This window comes from Staurois parvus, unplaced genomic scaffold (assembly GCF_062004578.1).
Source record: "Staurois parvus isolate SC_StPar_1 unplaced genomic scaffold, SC_StPar_1.0 ptg001501l, whole genome shotgun sequence".
In the NCBI taxonomy this organism is placed as follows: Eukaryota; Metazoa; Chordata; class Amphibia; order Anura; family Ranidae; genus Staurois; species Staurois parvus.
This window is the reverse complement of record NW_028319297.1, coordinates 177,583-202,749: the sequence shown is the minus strand read 5'-3', so window position 1 is coordinate 202,749 and position 25,167 is coordinate 177,583. Positions and strand designations below refer to the sequence as shown.

The 25,167-nt window shown below is 50.1% G+C and overlaps 1 protein-coding gene across 1 annotated transcript in view; it reads left to right on the top strand.

Moving 5' to 3' along the window:
• Positions 1–25,167, top strand: part of LOC149435483 (EMILIN-1-like) — a 96,577-nt gene that overhangs the window by 33,804 nt on the left and 37,606 nt on the right. The window contains exon 3 of the mRNA XM_089662618.1: positions 17,840–18,054. Coding sequence (XP_089518744.1) covers positions 17,840–18,054 — 215 coding nt within the window. The remainder of the gene's footprint in view (positions 1–17,839; positions 18,055–25,167) is intronic.

Genomic DNA, 25,167 nt, shown 5'->3' with positions numbered 1-25,167 from the left:
ACACATTGTAGATGGGATCACCCTAAGAACATCCCATCCCACTATGGACACCCCACAGATCACACACTGTAGATGGGATCACCCTAAGAACATCCCATCCCACTATGGACACCCCACAGATCACACACTGTAGATGGGATCACCCTAAGAACATCCCGTCCCACTATGGACCCCCCACAGATCACACACTGTAGATGGGATCACCCTAAGAACATCCCGTCCCACTATGGACCCCCCACAGATCACACATTGTAGATGGGATCACCCTAAGAACATCTCGTCCCACTATGGACCCCCACAGATCACACACTGTAGATGGGATCACCCTAAGAACATCTCGTCCCACTATGGACCCCCACAGATCACACACTGTAGATGGGATCACCCTAAGAACATCTCGTCCCACTATGGACACCCCACAGATCACACATTGTAGATGGGATCACCCTAAGCACATCCCGTCCCACTATGGACACCCCACAGATCACACACTGTAGATGGGATCACCCTAAGAACATCTTGTCCCACTATGGACCCCCCACAGATCACACACTTTAGAAGGGATCACCCTAAGGACATCCCATCCTACTATGGACACCCCACAGATCACACATTGTAGATGGGATCACCCTAAGAACATCCCATCCCACTATGGACCCCCCACAGATCACACATTGTAGATGGGATCACCCTGAGAACATCTTTTCTCACTATGGACACCCCACAGATCACACACTGTAGATGGGATCACCCTAAGAACATCCCATCCCACTATGGACCCCCACAGATCACACATTGTAGATGGGATCACCCTAAGAACATCCCATCCCACTATGGAACCCCGCAGATAAAACACTGTAGATGGGATCACCCTAAGAACATCCCATCCCACTATGGACACCCCACAGATCACACATTGTAGATGGGATCACCCTAAGAACATCCCATCCCACTATGGACCCCCACAGATCACACATTGTAGATGGGATCACCCTAAGAACATCTTGTCCCACTATGGACCCCCACAGATAAAACACTGTAGATGGGATCACCCTGAGAACATCCCATCCCATTATGGACCCCCCACAGATCACACACTATAGATGGGATCACCCTAAGAACATCTTTTCTCACTATGGACCCCCCACAGATCACACATTGTAGATGGGATCACCATAAGAACATCTCGTCCCACTATGGACCCCCACAGATCATACATTTTAGATGGGATCACCCTAAGAACATCTCGTCCCACTATGGACCCCCACAGATCATACATTGTAGATGGGATCACCCTAAGAACATCCCATCCCACTATGAACCCCCCACAGATCACACACTGTAGATGAGATCACCCTAAGAACATCCCGTCCCACTATGGACACCCCACAGATCACACACTGTAGATGGGCTCACCTTAAGAACATCTCGTCCCACTATGAACCCCCCACAGATCACACACTGTAGATGGGATCACCATAAGAACATCTCGTCCCACTATGGACACCCCACAGATCACACACTGTAGATGGGATCACCCTAAGAACATCTTGTCCCACTATGGACACCCCACAGATCACACACGGTAGATGGGCTCACCCTAAGAACATACCATCCCACTATGGACCCCCACAGATCACACACTGTAGATGGGCTCACCCTAAGAACATCCCATCCCACTATGGACACCCCACAGATCACACATTGTAGATGGGATAACCCTAAGAACATCTCTACCCACTATGGACACCCCACAGATCACACATTGCAGATGGGATCACCCTAAGAACATCTTGTCCCACTATGGACCCCCCACAGATCACACATTGTAGATGGGATCACCCTAAGAACATCTTGTCCCACTATGGACCCCCCACAGATCACACACTGTAGATGGGATCACCCTAAGAACATCTCGTCCCACTATGGACACCCCACAGATCACACACTGTAGATGGGATCACCCTAAGAACATCTCGTCCCACTATGGACACCCCACAGATCACACATTGTAGATGGGATCACCCTAAGAACATCTTGTCCCACTATGGACCCCCCACAGATCACACACTGTAGATGGGATCACCCTAAGAACATCTCGTCCCACTATGGACCCCCCACAGATCACACACTGTAGATGGGATCACCCTAAGAACATCCCATCCCACTATGGACCCCCCACAGATCACATACTGTAGATGGGATCACCCTAACAACATCTTGTCCCACTATGGACCCCCCACAGATCACACATTGTAGATGGGATCACCCTAAGAACATCTTGTCCCACTATGGACCCCCCACAGATCACACATTGTAGATGGGATCACCCTAAGAACATCTCTACCCACTATGGACCCCCCACAGATCACACATTGTAGATGGGATCACCCTAAGAACATCTCGTCCCACTATGGACACCCCACAGATCACACATTGTAGATGGGATCACCCTAAGAACATCCCGTCCCACTATGGACCCCCCACAGATCACACATTGTAGATGGGATCACCCTAAGAACATCTCTACCCACTATGGACACCCCACAGATCACACATTGCAGATGGGATCACCCTAAGAACATCTTGTCCCACTATGGACCCCCCACAGATCACACATTGTAGATGGGATCACCCTAAGAACATCTTGTCCCACTATGGACCCCCCACAGATCACACACTGTAGATGGGATCACCCTAAGAACATCTCGTCCCACTATGGACCCCCCACAGATCACACATTGTAGATGGGATCATCCTAAGAACATCTCTACCCACTATGGACCCCCCACAGATCACACACTGTAGATGGGATCACCCTAAGAACATCCCATCCCACTATGGACCCCCACAGATCACACATTGTAGATGGGATCACCCTAAGAACATCTCGTCCCACTATGGACACCCCACAGATCACACATTGTAGATGGGATCACCCTAACAACATCCCATCCCACTATGGACCCCCCACAGATCACACACTGTAGATGGGATCACCCTAAGAACATCCCATCCCACTATGGACCCCCCACAGATCACATACTGTAGATGGGATCACCCTAACAACATCTTGTCCCACTATGGACCCCCCACAGATCACACATTGTAGATGGGATCACCCTAAGAACATCTTGTCCCACTATGGACCCCCCACAGATCACACATTGTAGATGGGATCACCCTAAGAACATCCGTCCCACTATGGACCCCCACAGATCACACACTGTAGATGGGATCACCCTAAGAACATCCCATCCCACTATGGACCCCCCACAGATCACACATTGTAGATGGGATCACCCTAAGAACATCTCGTCCCACTATGGACCCCCACAGATCACACACTGTAGATGGGATCACCCTAACAACATCTTGTCCCACTATGGACCCCCCACAGATCACACATTGTAGATGGGATCACCCTAAGAACATCTCGTCCCACTATGGACCCCCCACAGATCACACACTGTAGATGGGATCACCCTAACAACATCTTGTCCCACTATGGACCCCCCACAGATCACACATTGTAGATGGGATCACCCTAAGAACATCTCTACCCACTATGGACCCCCCACAGATCACACACTGTAGATGGGATCACCCTAAGAACATCTCGTCCCACTATGGACCCCCCACAGATCACACATTGTAGATGGGATCACCCTAAGAACATCCCGTCCCACTATGGACACCCCACAGATCACACATTGTAGATGGGATCACCCTAAGAACATCCCGTCCCACTATGGACACCCCACAGATCACACACTGTAGATGGGATCACCCTAAGAACATCCCATCCCACTATGGACCCCCCACAGATCACACACTGTAGATGGGATCACCCTAAGAACATCTCGTCCCACTATGGACCCCCACAGATCACACACTGTAGATGGGATCACCCTAAGAACATCTCGTCCCACTATGGACCCCCCACAGATCACACACTGTAGATGGGATCACCCTAAGAACATCCCTTCCCACTATGGACCCCCCACAGATCACACATTGTAGATGGGATCACCCTAAGAACATCTCGTCCCACTATGGACCCCCACAGATCACACACTGTAGATGGGAACACCCTAACAACATCTTGTCCCACTATGGACCCCCCACAGATCACACATTGTAGATGGGATCACCCTAAGAACATCCCATCCCACTATGGACCCCCCACAGATCACACACTGTAGATGGGATCACCCTAACAACATCTTGTCCCACTATGGACCCCCACCGATCACACATTGTAGATGGGATCACCCTAAGAACATCTCTACCCACTATGGACCCCCCACAGATCACACATTGTAGATGGGATCACCCTAAGAACATCTCGTCCCACTATGGACACCCCACAGATCACACATTGTAGATGGGATCACCCTAAGAACATCCCGTCCCACTATGGACCCCCCACAGATCACACATTGTAGATGGGATCACCCTAAGAACATCTCTACCCACTATGGACACCCCACAGATCACACATTGCAGATGGGATCACCCTAAGAACATCTTGTCCCACTATGGACCCCCCACAGATCACACATTGTAGATGGGATCACCCTAAGAACATCTTGTCCCACTATGGACCCCCCACAGATCACACACTGTAGATGGGATCACCCTAAGAACATCTCGTCCCACTATGGACACCCCACAGATCACACACTGTAGATGGGCTCATCCTAAGAACATCCCATCCCACTATGGACCCCCCACAGATCACACACTGTAGATGGGATCATCCTAAGAACATCTCTACCCACTATGGACCCCCCACAGATCACACATTGTAGATGGGATCACCCTAAGAACATCTCGTCCCACTATGGACACCCCACAGATCACACATTGTAGATGGGATCACCCTAAGAACATCTTGTCCCACTATGGACCCCCCACAGATCACACATTGTAGATGGGATCATCCTAAGAACATCTCTACCCACTATGGACCCCCCACAGATCACACATTGTAGATGGGATCAACCTAAGAACATCTTGTCCCACTATGGACCCCCCACAGATCACACATTGTAGATGGGATCACCCTAAGAACATCTCGTCCCACTATGGACACCCCACAGATCACACATTGTAGATGGGATCACCCTAAGAACATCTTGTCCCACTATGGACCCCCCACAGATCACACATTGTAGATGGGATCATCCTAAGAACATCTCTACCCACTATGGACCCCCCACAGATCACACATTGTAGATGGGATCAACCTAAGAACATCTTGTCCCACTATGGACCCCCCACAGATCACACATTGTAGATGGGATCACCCTAAGAACATCCGTCCCACTATGGACCCCCACAGATCACACACTGTAGATGGGATCACCCTAAGAACATCCCATCCCACTATGGACCCCCCACAGATCACACATTGTAGATGGGATCACCCTAAGAACATCTCGTCCCACTATGGACCCCCACAGATCACACACTGTAGATGGGATCACCCTAACAACATCTTGTCCCACTATGGACCCCCCACAGATCACACATTGTAGATGGGATCACCCTAAGAACATCCCATCCCACTATGGACCCCCCACAGATCACACACTGTAGATGGGATCACCCTAAGAACATCCCATCCCACTATGGACCCCCCACAGATCACACACTGTAGATGGGATCACCCTAACAACATCTTGTCCCACTATGGACCCCCCACAGATCACACATTGTAGATGGGATCACCCTAAGAACATCTCTACCCACTATGGACCCCCCACAGATCACACACTGTAGATGGGATCACCCTAAGAACATCTCATCCCACTATGGACACCCCACAGATCACACATTGTAGATGGGATCACCCTAAGAAAATCTCGTCCCACTATGGACCCCCCACAGATCACACATTGTAGATGGGATCACCCTAAGAACATCTCGTCCCACTATGGACACCCCACAGATCACACATTGTAGATGGGATCACCCTAAGAACATCCCGTCCCACTATGGACCCCCCACAGATCACACATTGTAGATGGGATCACCCTAAGAACATCCCGTCCCACTATGGACCCCCCACAGATCACACATTGTAGATGGGATCACCCTAAGAACATCCCATCCCACTATGGACACCCCACAGATCACACACTGTAGATGGGATCACCCTAAGAACATCTCGTCCCACTATGGACCCCCCACAGATCACACATTGTAGATGGGATCACCCTAAGAACATCCCATCCCACTATGGACCCCCACAGATCACACACTGTAGATGGGCTCACCCTAAGAACATCCCATCCCACTATGGACACCCCAGAGATCACACATTGTAGATGGGATAACCCTAAGAACATCTCTACCCACTATGGACCCCCCACAGATCACACATTGTAGATGGGATCACCCTAAGAACATCCCGTCCCACTATGGACCCCCCACAGATCACACACTGTAGATGGGATCACCCTAAGAACATCCCATCCCACTATGAACCCCCCACAGATCACACACTGTAGATGGGATCACCCTAGGAACATCCCGTCCCACTATGGACCCCCCACAGATAACACACTGTAGATGGGATCACCCTAAGAACATCCCGTCCCACTATGGACCCCCCACAGATCACACACTGTAGATGGGATCACCCTAAGAACATCCCATCCCACTATGGACCCCCCACAGATCACACACTGTAGATGGGATCTTCATAAGAACATCCCATCCCACTATGGACCCCCACAGATCACACACTGTAGATGGGCTCACCCTAAGAACATCCCATCCCACTATGGACACCCCACAGATCACACATTGTAGATGGGATAACCCTAAGAACATCTCTACCCACTATGGACCCCCCACAGATCACACACTGTAGATGGGATCACCCTAAGAACATCTGGTCCCACTATGGACACCCCACAGATCACACATTGTAGATGGGATCACCCTAAGAACATCTTGTCCCACTATGGACCCCCCACAGATCACACATTGTAGATGGGATCATCCTAAGAACATCTCTACCCACTATGGACCCCCCACAGATCACACATTGTAGATGGGATCACCCTAAGAACATCTTGTCCCACTATGGACCCCCCACAGATCACACATTGTAGATGGGATCACCCTAAGAACATCCGTCCCACTATGGACCCCCACAGATCACACACTGTAGATGGGATCACCCTAAGAACATCCCATCCCACTATGGACCCCCCACAGATCACACATTGTAGATGGGATCACCCTAAGAACATCTCGTCCCACTATGGACCCCCACAGATCACACACTGTAGATGGGATCACCCTAACAACATCTTGTCCCACTATGGACCCCCCACAGATCACACATTGTAGATGGGATCACCCTAAGAACATCCCATCCCACTATGGACCCCCCACAGATCACACACTGTAGATGGGATCACCCTAAGAACATCTCGTCCCACTATGGACACCCCACAGATCACACATTGTACATGGGATCACCCTAAGAACATCTCGTCCCACTATGGACCCCCACAGATCACACACTGTAGATGGGATAACCCTAAGAACATCTCTACCCACTATGGACCCCCCACAGATCACACGCTGTAGATGGGATCACCATAAGAACATCCCATCCCATTTATGGACCCCCCACAGATCACACACTGTAGATGGGATCACCCTAAGAACATCTTGTCCCACTATGGACCCCCCACAGATCACACACTGTAGATGGGATCACCCTAAGAACATCTCGTCCCACTATGGACCCCCCACAGATCACACATTGTAGATGGGATCACCCTAAGAACATCTCTACCCACTATGGACCCCCCACAGATCACACATTGTAGATGGGATCACCCTAAGAACATTCCGTCCCACTATGGACCCCCCACAGATCACACATTGTAGATGGGATCACCCTAAGAACATCTCGTCCCACTATGGACCCCCCACAGATCACACATTGTAGATGGGATCGCCCTAAGAACATCTCGTCCCACTATGGACCCCCACAGATCATACATTGTAGATGGGATCACCCTAAGAACATCCCGTCCCACTATGGACCCCCCACAGATCACACACTGTAGATGGGATCACCCTAAGAACATCCCATCCCACTATGAACCCCCCACAGATCACACACTGTAGATGAGATCACCCTAAGAACATCCCGTCCCACTATGGACACCCCACAGATCACACACTGTAGATGGGATCACCCTAAGAACATCTCGTCCCACTATGAACCCCCCACACATCACACACTGTAGATGGGATCACCATAAGAACATCTCGTCCCACTATGAACCCCCCACAGATCACACACTGTAGATGGGATCACCCTAAGAACATCTCTACTCTGGACCCCCCACAGATCACACATTGTAGATGGGATCATCCTAAGAACATCTCTACCCACTATGGACCCCCCACAGAACACACATTGTAGATGGGATCACCCTAAGAACATCTCGTCCCACTATGGACCCCCCACAGATCACACATTGTAGATGGGATCATCCTAAGAACATCTCTACCCACTATGGACCCCCCACAGATCACACATTGTAGATGGGATCACCCTAAGAACATCTTGTCCCACTATGGACCCCCCACAGATCACACATTGTAGATGGGATCACACTGAGAATATCCCATCCCACTATGGACCCCCCACAGATCACACATTGTAGATGGGATCACCATAAGAACATCCCATCCCACTATGGACACCCCACAGATCACACACTGTAGATGGGATCACCCTAAGAACATCCCGTCCCACTATGGACACCCCACAGATCACACACTGTAGATGGGATAACCCTAAGAACATCCCATCCCAATATGGACACCCCACAGATCACACATTGTAGATGGGATCACCCTAAGAACATCTTGTCCCACTATGGATCCCCCACAGATCACACATTGTAGATGGGATCACCCTAAGAACATCCGTCCCACTATGGACCCCCACAGATCACACACTGTAGATGGTATCACCCTAAGAACATCCCTTCCCACTATGGACCCCCCACAGATCACACACTGTAGATGGGATCACCCTAACAACATCTTGTCCCACTATGGATCCCCCACAGATCACACACTGTAGATGAGATCACCCTAAGAACATCCCATCCCACTATGGACCCCCACAGATCACACACTGTAGATGGGATCACCCTAACAACATCTTGTCCCACTATGGACCCCCCACAGATCACACATTGTAGATGGGATCACCCTAAGAACATCTCGTCCCACTATGGACACCCCACAGATCACACATTGTAGATGGGATCACCCTAAGAACATCCCATCCCACTATGGACCCCCACAGATCACACACTGTAGATGGGATCACCCTAACAACATCTTGTCCCACTATGGACCCCCCACAGATCACACATTGTAGATGGGATCACCCTAAGAACATCTTGTCCCACTATGGACCCCCCACAGATCACACATTGTAGATGGGATCACCCTAAGAACATCTCGTCCCACTATGGACCCCCCACAGATCACACACTGTAGATGGGATCACCCTAAGAACATCTTATCCCACTATGGACACCCCACAGATCACACATTGTAGATGGGATCACCCTAAGAACATCTTGTCCCACTATGGACCCCCCACAGATCACACATTGTAGATGGGATCACCCTAAGAACATCCGTCCCACTATGGACCCCCACAGATCACACACTGTAGATGGTATCACCCTAAGAACATCCCTTCCCACTATGGACCCCCCACAGATCACACATTGTAGATGGGATCACCCTAAGAACATCTCGTCCCACTATGGACCCCCACAGATCACACACTGTAGATGGGATCACCCTAACAACATCTTGTCCCACTATGGACCCCCCACAGATCACACATTGTAGATGGGATCACCCTAAGAACATCCCATCCCACTATGGACCCCCCACAGATCACACACTGTAGATGGGATCACCCTAACAACATCTTGTCCCACTATGGACCCCCCACAGATCACACATTGTAGATGGGATCACCCTAAGAACATCCCATCCCACTATGGACCCCCACAGATCACACACTGTAGATGGGCTCACCCTAAGAACATCTCGTCCCACTATGGACACCCCACAGATCAAACATTGTAGATGGGATAACCCTAAGAACATCTCTACCCACTATGGACCCCCCACAGATCACACATTGTAGATGGGATCACCCTAAGAACATCCCATCCCACTATGGACCCCCCACAGATCACACACTGTAGATGGGATCACCCTAAGAACATCTCGTCCCACTATGGACACCCCACAGATCACACATTGTACATGGGATCACCCTAAGAACATCTCGTCCCACTATGGACCCCCACAGATCACACACTGTAGATGGGATAACCCTAAGAACATCTCTACCCACTATGGACCCCCCACAGATCACACACTGTAGATGGGATCACCATAAGAACATCCCATCCCATTTATGGACCCCCCACAGATCACACACTGTAGATGGGATCACCCTAAGAACATCTTGTCCCACTATGGACCCCCCACAGATCACACACTGTAGATGGGATCACCCTAAGAACATCTCGTCCCACTATGGACCCCCCACAGATCACACATTGTAGATGGGATCACCCTAAGAACATCTCTACCCACTATGGACCCCCCACAGATCACACATTGTAGATGGGATCACCCTAAGAACATTCCGTCCCACTATGGACCCCCCACAGATCACACATTGTAGATGGGATCACCCTAAGAACATCTCGTCCCACTATGGACCCCCCACAGATCACACATTGTAGATGGGATCGCCCTAAGAACATCTCGTCCCACTATGGACCCCCACAGATCATACATTGTAGATGGGATCACCCTAAGAACATCCCGTCCCACTATGGACCCCCCACAGATCACACACTGTAGATGGGATCACCCTAAGAACATCCCATCCCACTATGAACCCCCCACAGATCACACACTGTAGATGAGATCACCCTAAGAACATCCCGTCCCACTATGGACACCCCACAGATCACACACTGTAGATGGGATCACCCTAAGAACATCTCGTCCCACTATGAACCCCCCACACATCACACACTGTAGATGGGATCACCATAAGAACATCTCGTCCCACTATGAACCCCCCACAGATCACACACTGTAGATGGGATCACCCTAAGAACATCTCTACTCTGGACCCCCCACAGATCACACATTGTAGATGGGATCATCCTAAGAACATCTCTACCCACTATGGACCCCCCACAGAACACACATTGTAGATGGGATCACCCTAAGAACATCTCGTCCCACTATGGACCCCCCACAGATCACACATTGTAGATGGGATCATCCTAAGAACATCTCTACCCACTATGGACCCCCCACAGATCACACATTGTAGATGGGATCACCCTAAGAACATCTTGTCCCACTATGGACCCCCCACAGATCACACATTGTAGATGGGATCACACTGAGAATATCCCATCCCACTATGGACCCCCCACAGATCACACATTGTAGATGGGATCACCATAAGAACATCCCATCCCACTATGGACACCCCACAGATCACACACTGTAGATGGGATCACCCTAAGAACATCCCGTCCCACTATGGACACCCCACAGATCACACACTGTAGATGGGATAACCCTAAGAACATCCCATCCCAATATGGACACCCCACAGATCACACATTGTAGATGGGATCACCCTAAGAACATCTTGTCCCACTATGGATCCCCCACAGATCACACATTGTAGATGGGATCACCCTAAGAACATCCGTCCCACTATGGACCCCCACAGATCACACACTGTAGATGGTATCACCCTAAGAACATCCCTTCCCACTATGGACCCCCCACAGATCACACACTGTAGATGGGATCACCCTAACAACATCTTGTCCCACTATGGATCCCCCACAGATCACACACTGTAGATGAGATCACCCTAAGAACATCCCATCCCACTATGGACCCCCACAGATCACACACTGTAGATGGGATCACCCTAACAACATCTTGTCCCACTATGGACCCCCCACAGATCACACATTGTAGATGGGATCACCCTAAGAACATCTCGTCCCACTATGGACACCCCACAGATCACACATTGTAGATGGGATCACCCTAAGAACATCCCATCCCACTATGGACCCCCACAGATCACACACTGTAGATGGGATCACCCTAACAACATCTTGTCCCACTATGGACCCCCCACAGATCACACATTGTAGATGGGATCACCCTAAGAACATCTTGTCCCACTATGGACCCCCCACAGATCACACATTGTAGATGGGATCACCCTAAGAACATCTCGTCCCACTATGGACCCCCCACAGATCACACACTGTAGATGGGATCACCCTAAGAACATCTTATCCCACTATGGACACCCCACAGATCACACATTGTAGATGGGATCACCCTAAGAACATCTTGTCCCACTATGGACCCCCCACAGATCACACATTGTAGATGGGATCACCCTAAGAACATCCGTCCCACTATGGACCCCCACAGATCACACACTGTAGATGGTATCACCCTAAGAACATCCCTTCCCACTATGGACCCCCCACAGATCACACATTGTAGATGGGATCACCCTAAGAACATCTCGTCCCACTATGGACCCCCACAGATCACACACTGTAGATGGGATCACCCTAACAACATCTTGTCCCACTATGGACCCCCCACAGATCACACATTGTAGATGGGATCACCCTAAGAACATCCCATCCCACTATGGACCCCCCACAGATCACACACTGTAGATGGGATCACCCTAACAACATCTTGTCCCACTATGGACCCCCCACAGATCACACATTGTAGATGGGATCACCCTAAGAACATCCCATCCCACTATGGACCCCCACAGATCACACACTGTAGATGGGCTCACCCTAAGAACATCTCGTCCCACTATGGACACCCCACAGATCAAACATTGTAGATGGGATAACCCTAAGAACATCTCTACCCACTATGGACCCCCCACAGATCACACACTGTAGATGGGATCACCCTAAGAACATCTTGTCCCACTATGGACCCCCCACAGATCACACATTGTAGATGGGATCATCCTAAGAACATCTATACCCACTATGGACCCCCCACAGATCACACATTGTAGATGGGATCACCCTAAGAACATCTTGTCCCACTATGGACCCCCCACAGATCACACATTGTAGATGGGATCACCCTAAGAACATCCGTCCCACTATGGACCCCCACAGATCACACACTGTAGATGGGATCACCCTAAGAACATCACATCCCACTATGGACCCCCCACAGATCACACATTGTAGATGGGATCACCCTAAGAACATCTCGTCCCACTATGGACCCCCACAGATCACACACTGTAGATGGGATCACCCTAACAACATCTTGTCCCACTATGGACCCCCCACAGATCACACATTGTAGATGGGATCACCCTAAGAACATCCCATCCCACTATGGACCCCCCACAGATCACACACTGTAGATGGGATCACCCTAACAACATCTTGTCCCACTATGGACCCCCCACAGATCACACATTGTAGATGGGATCACCCTAAGAACATCTCGTCCCACTATGGACCCCCCACAGATCACACACTGTAGATGGGATCACCCTAAGAACATCTCGTCCCACTATGGACCCCCACAGATCACACACTGTAGATGGGATCACCCTGAGAACATCCCATCCCACTATGGACACCCCACAGATCAAACATTGTAGATGGGATAACCCTAAGAACATCTCTACCCACTATGGACCCCCCACAGATCACACACTGTAGATGGGATCACCCTAAGAACATCTTGTCCCACTATGGACCCCCCACAGATCACACATTGTAGATGGGATCATCCTAAGAACATCTATACCCACTATGGACCCCCCACAGATCACACATTGTAGATGGGATCACCCTAAGAACATCTTGTCCCACTATGGACCCCCCACAGATCACACATTGTAGATGGGATCACCCTAAGAACATCCGTCCCACTATGGACCCCCACAGATCACACACTGTAGATGGGATCACCCTAAGAACATCACATCCCACTATGGACCCCCCACAGATCACACATTGTAGATGGGATCACCCTAAGAACATCTCGTCCCACTATGGACCCCCACAGATCACACACTGTAGATGGGATCACCCTAACAACATCTTGTCCCACTATGGACCCCCCACAGATCACACATTGTAGATGGGATCACCCTAAGAACATCCCATCCCACTATGGACCCCCCACAGATCACACACTGTAGATGGGATCACCCTAACAACATCTTGTCCCACTATGGACCCCCCACAGATCACACATTGTAGATGGGATCACCCTAAGAACATCTTGTCCCACTATGGACCCCCCACAGATCACACACTGTAGATGGGATCACCCTAAGAACATCTCGTCCCACTATGGACCCCCACAGATCACACACTGTAGATGGGATCACCCTAAGAACATCTCGTCCCACTATGGACCCCCCACAGATCACACACTGTAGATGGGATCACCCTAAGAACATCTCGTCCCACTATGGACACCCCACAGATCACACACTGTAGATGGGATCACCCTAAGAACATCCCGTCCCACTATGGACCCCCCACAGATCACACACTGTAGATGGGATCACCCTAAGAACATCTCGTCCCACTATGGACACCCCACAGATCACACACTGTAGATGGGATCACCCTAAGAACATCCCATCCCACTATGGACCCCCCACAGATCACACACTGTAGATGGGATCACCCTAGGAACATCCCATCCCACTATGGACCCCCCACAGATCACACACTGTAGATGGGATCACCCTAGGAACATCCAATCCCACTATGGACCCCCCACAGATCACACATTGTAGAAATTCTAAAGCTTCAGAAGAAATATAAAATTTGATCTTCTCGGAGATCAATCCAGCAACAGAGGACATTTGAAGAAGACATTTCTGTAGACTGCTGAGCTTTCCTTAGAAGTGTTCAGCCTCATTCAGAGGGACACCTGGAGGAGACCAATGACGTCATTCCATTCCATAGATGATTCCACAAATCCTTCATTATTCCTTCTGTGAATGTTTCTCCAGGAGTCTCTACCTCTAATCTTCCACCTTGACCACCCCCACCCCCCAGCCATTATCCCTCCAGCAGCCCATTATTTTCCCAGGAACATCAAAGGCTTGAGGGGGTCTCAGCTCTCCAGTGGAGCCTCCCACCTCTCAGACTGGAACAAGAAGCTGTTGTGTTCTGGAGGTCTTTGTGTCCTCCTGACCTTCTTCTCTTTGAAGTTCCTTTCATCTTCACCTCCTGGAAGATAAGATCTGCCCTTCCTCAGATACACTTCCCCGTCCAGATAAAACCTCCATTCCAACCCCCCAGCCAGATAAAACCTCCATTCCAACCCCCCAGCCAGATAAAACCTCCATTCCAACCCCCCAGCCAGATAAAACCTCCATTCCAACCCCCCATCCAGATAAAACCTCCATTCCAACCCCCCAGCCAGATAAAACCTCCATTCCAACCCCCCAGCCAGATAAAACCTCCATCCCAACCCCCCAGCCAGATAAAACCTCCATTCCAACCCCCCATCAAGATAAAACCTCCATTCCAACCCCCCAGCCAGATAAAACCTCCATCCTGGGATCACTCAACCAGATAAAGCCTCTGCTCCCCCCATCCCTCCACCCTCCTGAAGGGGCTTCATAGTGGACATATAGAAGACCTCACCTGCAGAACACATAAAGTTGAGTGTTGGATCATGTGAAGCCAATTCTAGCATGTAATCTTTGGCGAGTGTGGTGGTTGGTTGTTCGGTGCAGTGGCGGTTGGTTGTTCGGTGCAGTGGCTGTTGGTTGTTCGGTGCAGTGGCGGTTGGTTGTTCGGTGCAGTGGCGGTTGGTTGTTCGGTGCAGTGGCGGTTGGTTGTTCGGTGCAGTGGCGGTTGGTTGGTCGGTGCAGTGGCTGTTGGTTGTTCGGTGCAGTGGCGGTTGGTTGTTCGGTGCAGTGGCGGTTGGTTGTTCGGTGCAGTGGCGGTTGGTTGTTCGGGGGATGGGTATTATTGTTATTTAGTTGCTTTGGTCAGAACAGATGAATATTTGATGAGTTTCTCCATTTGTAGTTTCGGCCGGAACATTGCCGGGAGTGTTCTGTGCAGTCAGCAAGAAAATGTCATACACACAAAACAATGCACAGAATTTGCTGCACTCATTACGAGGGATTCCCACCATCCCTGTGCTGAGTTCCCGGGTCTGTACACCCATTGTGCCCATTATGAGGGGTTCCCACCATCCCTGTGCTTTGCCCATTACGAGGGGTTCCCACCATCCCTGTGCTTTGCCCATTATGAGGGGTTCCCACCATCCCTGTGCTGAGTTGCAAGGTCTGTACTCCTGCTGTGCCCATTATGAGGGGTTCCCACCATCCCTGTGCTGAGTTCCTGGGTCTGAACACATGCTGTGCCCATTATGATGATCCCTGGTTAGTGGAGGACGGTTATTTGTAGATCTCATTAGTTATGGTCCATGTCCCTGGTTAGTAGAGGACGGGTATTTGTAGATCTCATTAGTTATGGTCCATGTTCTCGGTTAGGAGAGGACGGGTATTTGTAGATCTCATTAGTTATGGTCCATGTTCTCGGTTAGGAGAGGACGGGTATTTGTAGATCTCGTTAGTTATGGTCCATGTCCCTGGTTAGTGGAGGACGGGTATTTGTAGATCTCATTAGTTATGGTCCATGTCCGTGGTTAGAAGAGGACGGGTATTTGTAGATCTCATTAGTTATGGTCCATGTCCCTGGTTAGGAGAGGACGGGTATTTGTAGATCTCATTAGTTATGGTCCATGTCCCTGGTTAGGAGAGGACGGGTATTTGTAGATCTCATTAGTTATGGTCCATGTTCTCGGTTAATAGAGGACGGGTATTTGTAGATCTCCTTAGTTATGGTCCATGTTCTCGGTTAGGAGAGGACGGGTATTTGTAGATCTTATTAGTTATGGTGCATGTTCTCGGTTAGTGGAGGACGGGTATTTGTAGATCTCCTTAGTTATGGTCCATGTCCGTGGTTAGAAGAGGATGGGTATTTGTAGATCTCGTTAGTTATGGTCCATGTCCGTGGTTAGAAGAGGATGGGTATTTGTAGATCTCGTTAGTTATGGTCCATGTCCGTGGTTAGAAGAGGATGGGTATTTGTAGATCTCGTTAGTTATGGTCCATGTCCATGGTTAGAAGAGGATGGGTATTTGTAGATCTCGTTAGTTATGATCCATGTCCGTGGTTAAAAGAGGATGGGTATTTGTAGATCTCCTTAGTTATGGTCCATGTCCGTGGTTAGAAGAGGATGGGTATTTGTAGATCTCGTTAGTTATGGTCCATGTCCGTGGTTAGAAGAGGATGGGTATTTGTAGATCTCGTTAGTTATGGTCCATGTCCCTGGTTAGTAGAGGAGGGTATTTGTAGATCTCGTTAGTTATGGTCCATGTCCGTGGTTAGAAGAGGATGGGTATTTGTAGATCTCGTTAGTTATGGTCCATGTCCCTGGTTAGTAGAGGAGGGTATTTGTAGATCTCATTCCTGTTTGAAGGCTGAAGTTCCTGTTATCAGAATTTTGTCTGTCATGAGGCAGGGAAGGTCTCAGGTGAAGCCTCCTCAGATATTGCAGCCATATGAAAGCTCAGTGACATGTTCTTCATGTTGGACAATATGGACAGGAAGTGTCTGTCATCTTCATCCTGCTTCTCTTTTCTGTCTCAGGTATCGTAGCTTTGTGAGGCCCAGATACAAAGTGGCCTACAAGACAGTGTCAGACATGGAGTGGAAGTGCTGCCAGGGATATTCCGGAGATGACTGCATGGAAGGACCAGGGGGTGGTCTTCAGATCCCCACCAGCAGACCTCGGCCCCGACCCGTAAGGCCCCATATTTCTGGATCCAGTGGGGGGAATCATCTGACTGGATCTGGAGGGGAAGGTAAGTTCAGTCCTTTCATTTCTCAGAGTGAGATGTATTAACTGAAGAGAATGTGCCAGAAGGACCTTTATATTGGACAGTTCTTGTCTAATAATATCTGATGTCAGACAAGTCCATACACTCAGCAATTTCCTGTCACCAACCTGAAGACCAAGATTGCACAGAGCCCTGAAGTGGGACTTCTCACAACACATTTCATATCTGGGTCCCTGACCATCTGACACTTCCTGTAGGACTGTGTAGGAATCTCTAGGTACCTTAGTTAGCTGGGCCTCTGATATCATCCGATTTGTACAGTGGGACTCTATGGGGACGTTCTGGGAACCTCCCATATCCAGGTCCCTGACATCATCTGATTTGTACAGTGGGACTCTATGGGGACATTCTGGGAACCTCCCATATCCAGGTCCCTGACATCATCTGATTTGTACAGTGGGACTCTATGGGGACGTTCTGGGAACCTCCCATATCCAGGTCCCTGACATCATCTGATTTGTACAGTGGGACTCTATGGGGACGTTCTGGGAACCTCCCATATCCAGGTCCCTGACATCATCTGATTTGTACAGTGGGACTCTATGGGGACGTTCTGGGAACCTCCCATATCCAGGTCCCTGACATCATCTGATTTGTACAGTGGGACTCTATGGGGACGTTCTGGGAACCTCCCATATCCAGGTCCCTGACATCATCTGATTTGTACAGTGGGACTCTATGGGGACGTTCTGGGAACCTCCCATATCCAGGTCCCTGACATCATCTGATTTGTACAGTGGGACTCTATGGGGACATTCTGGGAACCTCCCATATCCAGGTCCCTGACATCATCTGATTTGTACAGTGGGACTCTATGGGGACGTTCTGGGAACCTCCCATATCCAGGTCCCTGACATCATCTGATTTGTACAGTGGGACTCTATGGGGACGTTCTGGGAACCTCCCATATCCAGGTCCCTGACATCATCTGATTTGTACAGTGGGACTCTATGGGGACGTTCTGGGAACCTCCCATATCCAGGTCCCTGACATCATCTGATTTGTACAGTGGGACTCTATGGGGACGTTCTGGGAACCTCCCATATCCAGGTCCCTGACATCATCTGATTTGTACAGTGGGACTCTATGGGGACGTTCTGGGAACCTCCCATATCCAGGTCCCTGACATCATCTGATTTTTCCAGTGGGACTCTATGGGGACGTTCTGGGAACCTCCCATATCCAGGTCCCTGACATCATCTGATTTGTACAGTGGGACTCTATGGGGACGTTCTGGGAACCTCCCATATCCAGGTCCCTGACATCATCTGATTTGTACAGTGGGACTCTATGGGGACGTTCTGGGAACCTCCCATATCCAGGTCCCTGACATCATCTGATTTGTACAGTGGGACTCTATGGGGACATTCTGGGAACCTCCCATATCCAGGTCCCTGACATCATCTGATTTGTACAGTGGGACTCTATGGGGACATTCTGGGAACCTCCCATATCCAGGTCCCTGACATCATCTGATTTGTACAGTGGGACTCTATGGGGACGTTCTGGGAACCTCCCATATCCAGGTCCCTGACATCATCTGATTTGTACAGTGGGACTCTATGGGGACATTCTGGGAACCTCCCATATCCAGGTCCCTGACATCATCTGATTTGTACAGTGGGACTCTATGGGGACGTTCTGGGAACCTCCCATATCCAGGTCCCTGACATCATCTGATTTGTACAGTGGGACTCTATGGGGACGTTCTGGGAACCTCCCATATCCAGGTCCCTGACATCATCTGATTTGTACAGTGGGACTCTATGGGGACATTCTGGGAACCTCCCATATCCAGGTCCCTGACATCATCCGATTTGTACAGTGGGACTCTATGGGGACATTCTGGGAACCTCCCATATCCAGGTCCCTGACATCATCCGATTTGTACAGTGGGACTCTATGGGGACGTTCTGGGAACCTCCCATATCCAGGTCCCTGACATCATCCGATTTGTACAGTGGGACTCTATGGGGACGTTCTGGGAACCTCCCATATCCAGGTCCCTGACATCATCCGATTTGTACAGTGGGACTCTATGGGGACGTTCTGGGAACCTCCCATATCCAGGTCCCTGACATCATCCGATTTGTACAGTGGGACTCTATGGGGACGTTCTGGGAACCTCCCATATCCAGGTCCCTGACATCATCTGATTTTTCCAGTGGGACTCTATGGGGACGTTCTGGGAACCTCCCATATCCAGGTCCCTGACATCATCTGATTTGTACAGTGGGACTCTATGGGGACGTTCTGGGAACCTCCCATATCCAGGTCCCTGACATCATCTGATTTGTACAGTGGGACTCTATGGGGACGTTCTGGGAACCTCCCATATCCAGGTCCCTGACATCATCTGATTTGTACAGTGGGACTCTATGGGGACGTTCTGGGAACCTCCCATATCCAGGTCCCTGACATCATCTGATTTGTACAGTGGGACTCTATGGGGACATTCTGGGAACCTCCCATATCCAGGTCCCTGACATCATCTGATTTGTACAGTGGGACTCTATGGGGACGTTCTGGGAACCTCCCATATCCAGGTCCCTGACATCATCTGACACTTCTTTTAGGACTATGTGGGGAAAGTCAGGGGATCTGAGTTAGCTGGGACCCTGATATCATCCAATTTTTCCAGTGGGACTCTTCGGGGACATTCTGGGAACCTCCCATATCCAGGTCCCTGACATCATCTGATTTGTACAGTGGGACTCTATGGGGACGTTCTGGGAACCTCCCATATCCAGGTCCCTGACATCATCTGATTTGTACAGTGGGACTCTATGGGGACGTTCTGGGAACCTCCCATATCCAGGTCCCTGACATCATCTGATTTGTACAGTGGGACTCTATGGGGACGTTCTGGGAACCTCCCATATCCAGGTCCCTGACATCATCCGATTTGTACAGTGGGACTCTATGGGGACGTTCTGGGAACCTCCCATATCCAGGTCCCTGACATCATCCGATTTGTACAGTGGGACTCTATGGGGACATTCTGGGAACCTCCCATATCCAGGTCCCTGACATCATCTGATTTGTACAGTGGGACTCTTCGGGGACATTCTGGGAACCTCCCATATCCAGGTCCCTGATATCATCCGATTTTTCCAGTGGGACTCTTCGGGGACATTCTGGGAACCTCCCATATCCAGGTGCCTGACATCATCTGATTTGTACAGTGGGACTCTATGGGGATGTTCTGGGAACCTCCCATATCCAGGTCCCTGACATCATCTGATTTGTACAGTGGGACTCTATGGGGACATTCTGGGAACCTCCCATATCCAGGTCCCTGACATCATCTGATTTGTACAGTGGGACTCTATGGGGACGTTCTGGGAACCTCCCATATCCAGGTCCCTGACATCATCTGATTTTTCCAGTGGGACTCTATGGGGACGTTCTGGGAACCTCCCATATCCAGGTCCCTGACATCATCTGATTTGTACAGTGGGACTCTATGGGGACATTCTGGGAACCTCCCATATCCAGGTCCCTGACATCATCTGATTTTTCCAGTGGGACTCTATGGGGACATTCTGAGAACCTCCCATATCCAGGTCCCTGACATCATCTGATTTGTACAGTGGGACTCTATGGGGACATTCTGGGAACCTCCCATATCCAGGTCCCTGACATCATCTGATTTGTACAGTGGGACTCTATGGGGACATTCTGGGAACCTCCCATATCCAGGTCCCTGACATCATCTGACACTTCTTTTAGGACTATGTGGGGAAAGTCAGGGGATCTGGGTTAGCTGGGACCCTGATATCATCCGATTTTTCCAGTGGGACTCTTCGGGGACATTCTGGGAACCTCCCATATCCAGGTCCCTGACATCATCTGATTTGTACAGTGGGACTCTTCGGGGACATTCTGGGAACCTCCCATATCCAGGTCCCTGATATCATCCGATTTTTCCAGTGGGACTCTTCGGGGACATTCTGGGAACCTCCCATATCCAGGTCCCTGACATCATCTGATTTGTACAGTGGGACTCTATGGGGACATTCTGGGAACCTCCCATATCCAGGTCCCTGACATCATCTGATTTGTACAGTGGGACTCTATGGGGACATTCTGGGAACCTCCCATATCCAGGTCCCTGACATCATCTGATTTGTACAGTGGGACTCTATGGGGACATTCTGGGAACCTCCCATATCCAGGTCCCTGACATCATCTGATTTTTCCAGTGGGACTCTATGGGGACATTCTGAGAACCTCCCATATCCAGGTCCCTGACATCATCTGATTTGTACAGTGGGACTCTATGGGGACATTCTGGGAACCTCCCATATCCAGGTCCCTGACATCATCTGATTTGTACAGTGGGACTCTATGGGGACGTTCTGGGAACCTCCCATATCCAGGTCCCTGACATCATCTGATTTTTCCAGTGGGACTCTATGGGGACATTCTGGGAACCTCCCATATCCAGGTCCCTGACATCATCTGATTTGTACAGTGGGACTCTATGGGGACATTCTGGGAACCTCCCATATCCAGGTCCCTGACATCATCTGATTTGTACAGTGGGACTCTATGGGGACATTCTGGGAACCTCCCATATCCAGGTCCCTGACATCATCTGATTTGTACAGTGGGACTCTATGGGGACGTTCTGGGAACCTCCCATATCCAGGTCCCTGACATCATCTGATTTTTCCAGTGGGACTCTATGGGGACGTTCTGGGAACCTCCCATATCCAGGTCCCTGACATCATCTGATTTGTACAGTGGGACTCTATGGGGACATTCTGGGAACCTCCCATATCCAGGTCCCTGACATCATCTGATTTTTCCAGTGGGACTCTATGGGGACATTCTGGGAACCTCCCATATCCAGGTCCCTGACATCATCTGATTTGTACAGTGGGACTCTATGGGGACGTTCTGGGAACCTCCCATATCCAGGTCCCTGACATCATCTGATTTGTACAGTGGGACTCTATGGGGACGTTCTGGGAACCTCCCATATCCAGGTCCCTGACATCATCTGATTTGTACAGTGGGACTCTATGGGGACATTCTGGGAACCTCCCATATCCAGGTCCCTGACTTCATCTGACACTTCTTTTAGGACTATGTGGGGAAAGTCAGGGGATCTGAGTTAGCTGGGACCCTGATATCATCCGATTTTTCAAGTGGGACTCTATGGGGACATTCTGGGAACCTCCCATATCCAGGTCCCTGACATCATCTGATTTGTACAGTGGGACTCTATGGGGACGTTCTGGGAACCTCCCATATCCAGGTCCCTGACATCATCCGATTTGTACAGTGGGACTCTATGGGGACATTCTGGGAACCTCCCATATCCAGGTCCCTGACATCATCCGATTTGTACAGTGGGACTCTATGGGGACGTTCTGGGAACCTCCCATATCCAGGTCCCTGACATCATCTGATTTGTACAGTGGGACTCTATGGGGACGTTCTGGGAACCTCCCATATCCAGGTCCCTGACATCATCTGATTTGTACAGTGGGACTCTATGGGGACGTTCTGGGAACCTCCCATATCCAGGTCCCTGACATCATCTGATTTGTACAGTGGGACTCTATGGGGACGTTCTGGGAACCTCCCATATCCAGGTCCCTGACATCATCTGATTTGTACAGTGGGACTCTATGGGGACGTTCTGGGAACCTCCCATATCCAGGTCCCTGACATCATCTGATTTGTACAGTGGGACTCTATGGGGACGTTCTGGGAACCTCCCATATCCAGGTCCCTGACATCATCTGATTTGTACAGTGGGACTCTATGGGGACGTTCTGGGAACCTCCCATATCCAGGTCCCTGACATCATCTGATTTGTACAGTGGGACTCTATGGGGACGTTCTGGGAACCTCCCATATCCAGGTCCCTGACATCATCCGATTTGTACAGTGGGACTCTATGGGGACATTCTGGGAACCTCCCATATCCAGGTCCCTGACATCATCTGATTTGTACAGTGGGACTCTATGGGGACATTCTGGGAACCTCCCATATCCAGGTCCCTGACATCATCTGATTTGTACAGTGGGACTCTATGGGGACATTCTGGGAACCTCCCATATCCAGGTCCCTGACATCATCTGATTTGTACAGTTGGACTCTATGGGGACGTTCTGGGAACCTCCCATATCCAGGTCCCTGACATCATCTGATTTTTCCAGTGGGACTCTATGGGGACGTTCTGGGAACCTCCCATATCCAGGTCCCTGACATCATCTGATTTGTACAGTGGGACTCTATGGGGACATTCTGGGAACCTCCCATATCCAGGTCCCTGACATCATCTGATTTTTCCAGTGGGACTCTATGGGGACATTCTGGGAACCTCCCATATCCAGGTCCCTGACATCATCTGATTTGTACAGTGGGACTCTATGGGGACGTTCTGGGAACCTCCCATATCCAGGTCCCTGACATCATCTGATTTGTACAGTGGGACTCTATGGGGACGTTCTGGGAACCTCCCATATCCAGGTCCCTGACATCATCTGATTTGTACAGTGGGACTCTATGGGGACGTTCTGGGAACTTCCCATATCCAGGTCCCTGACATCATCTGATTTGTACAGTGGGACTCTATGGGGACGTTCTGGGAACTTCCCATATCCAGGTCCCTGACATCATCTGATTTGTACAGTGGGACTCTATGGGGACATTCTGGGAACCTCCCATATCCAGGTCCCTGACTTCATCTGACACTTCTTTTAGGACTATGTGGGGAAAGTCAGGGGATCTGAGTTAGCTGGGACCCTGATATCATCCGATTTTTCAAGTGGGACTCTATGGGGACATTCTGGGAACCTCCCATATCCAGGTCCCTGACATCATCTGATTTGTACAGTGGGACTCTATGGGGACGTTCTGGGAACCTCCCATATCCAGGTCCCTGACATCATCCGATTTGTACAGTGGGACTCTATGGGGACATTCTGGGAACCTCCCATATCCAGGTCCCTGACATCATCCGATTTGTACAGTGGGACTCTATGGGGACGTTCTGGGAACCTCCCATATCCAGGTCCCTGACATCATCTGATTTGTACAGTGGGACTCTATGGGGA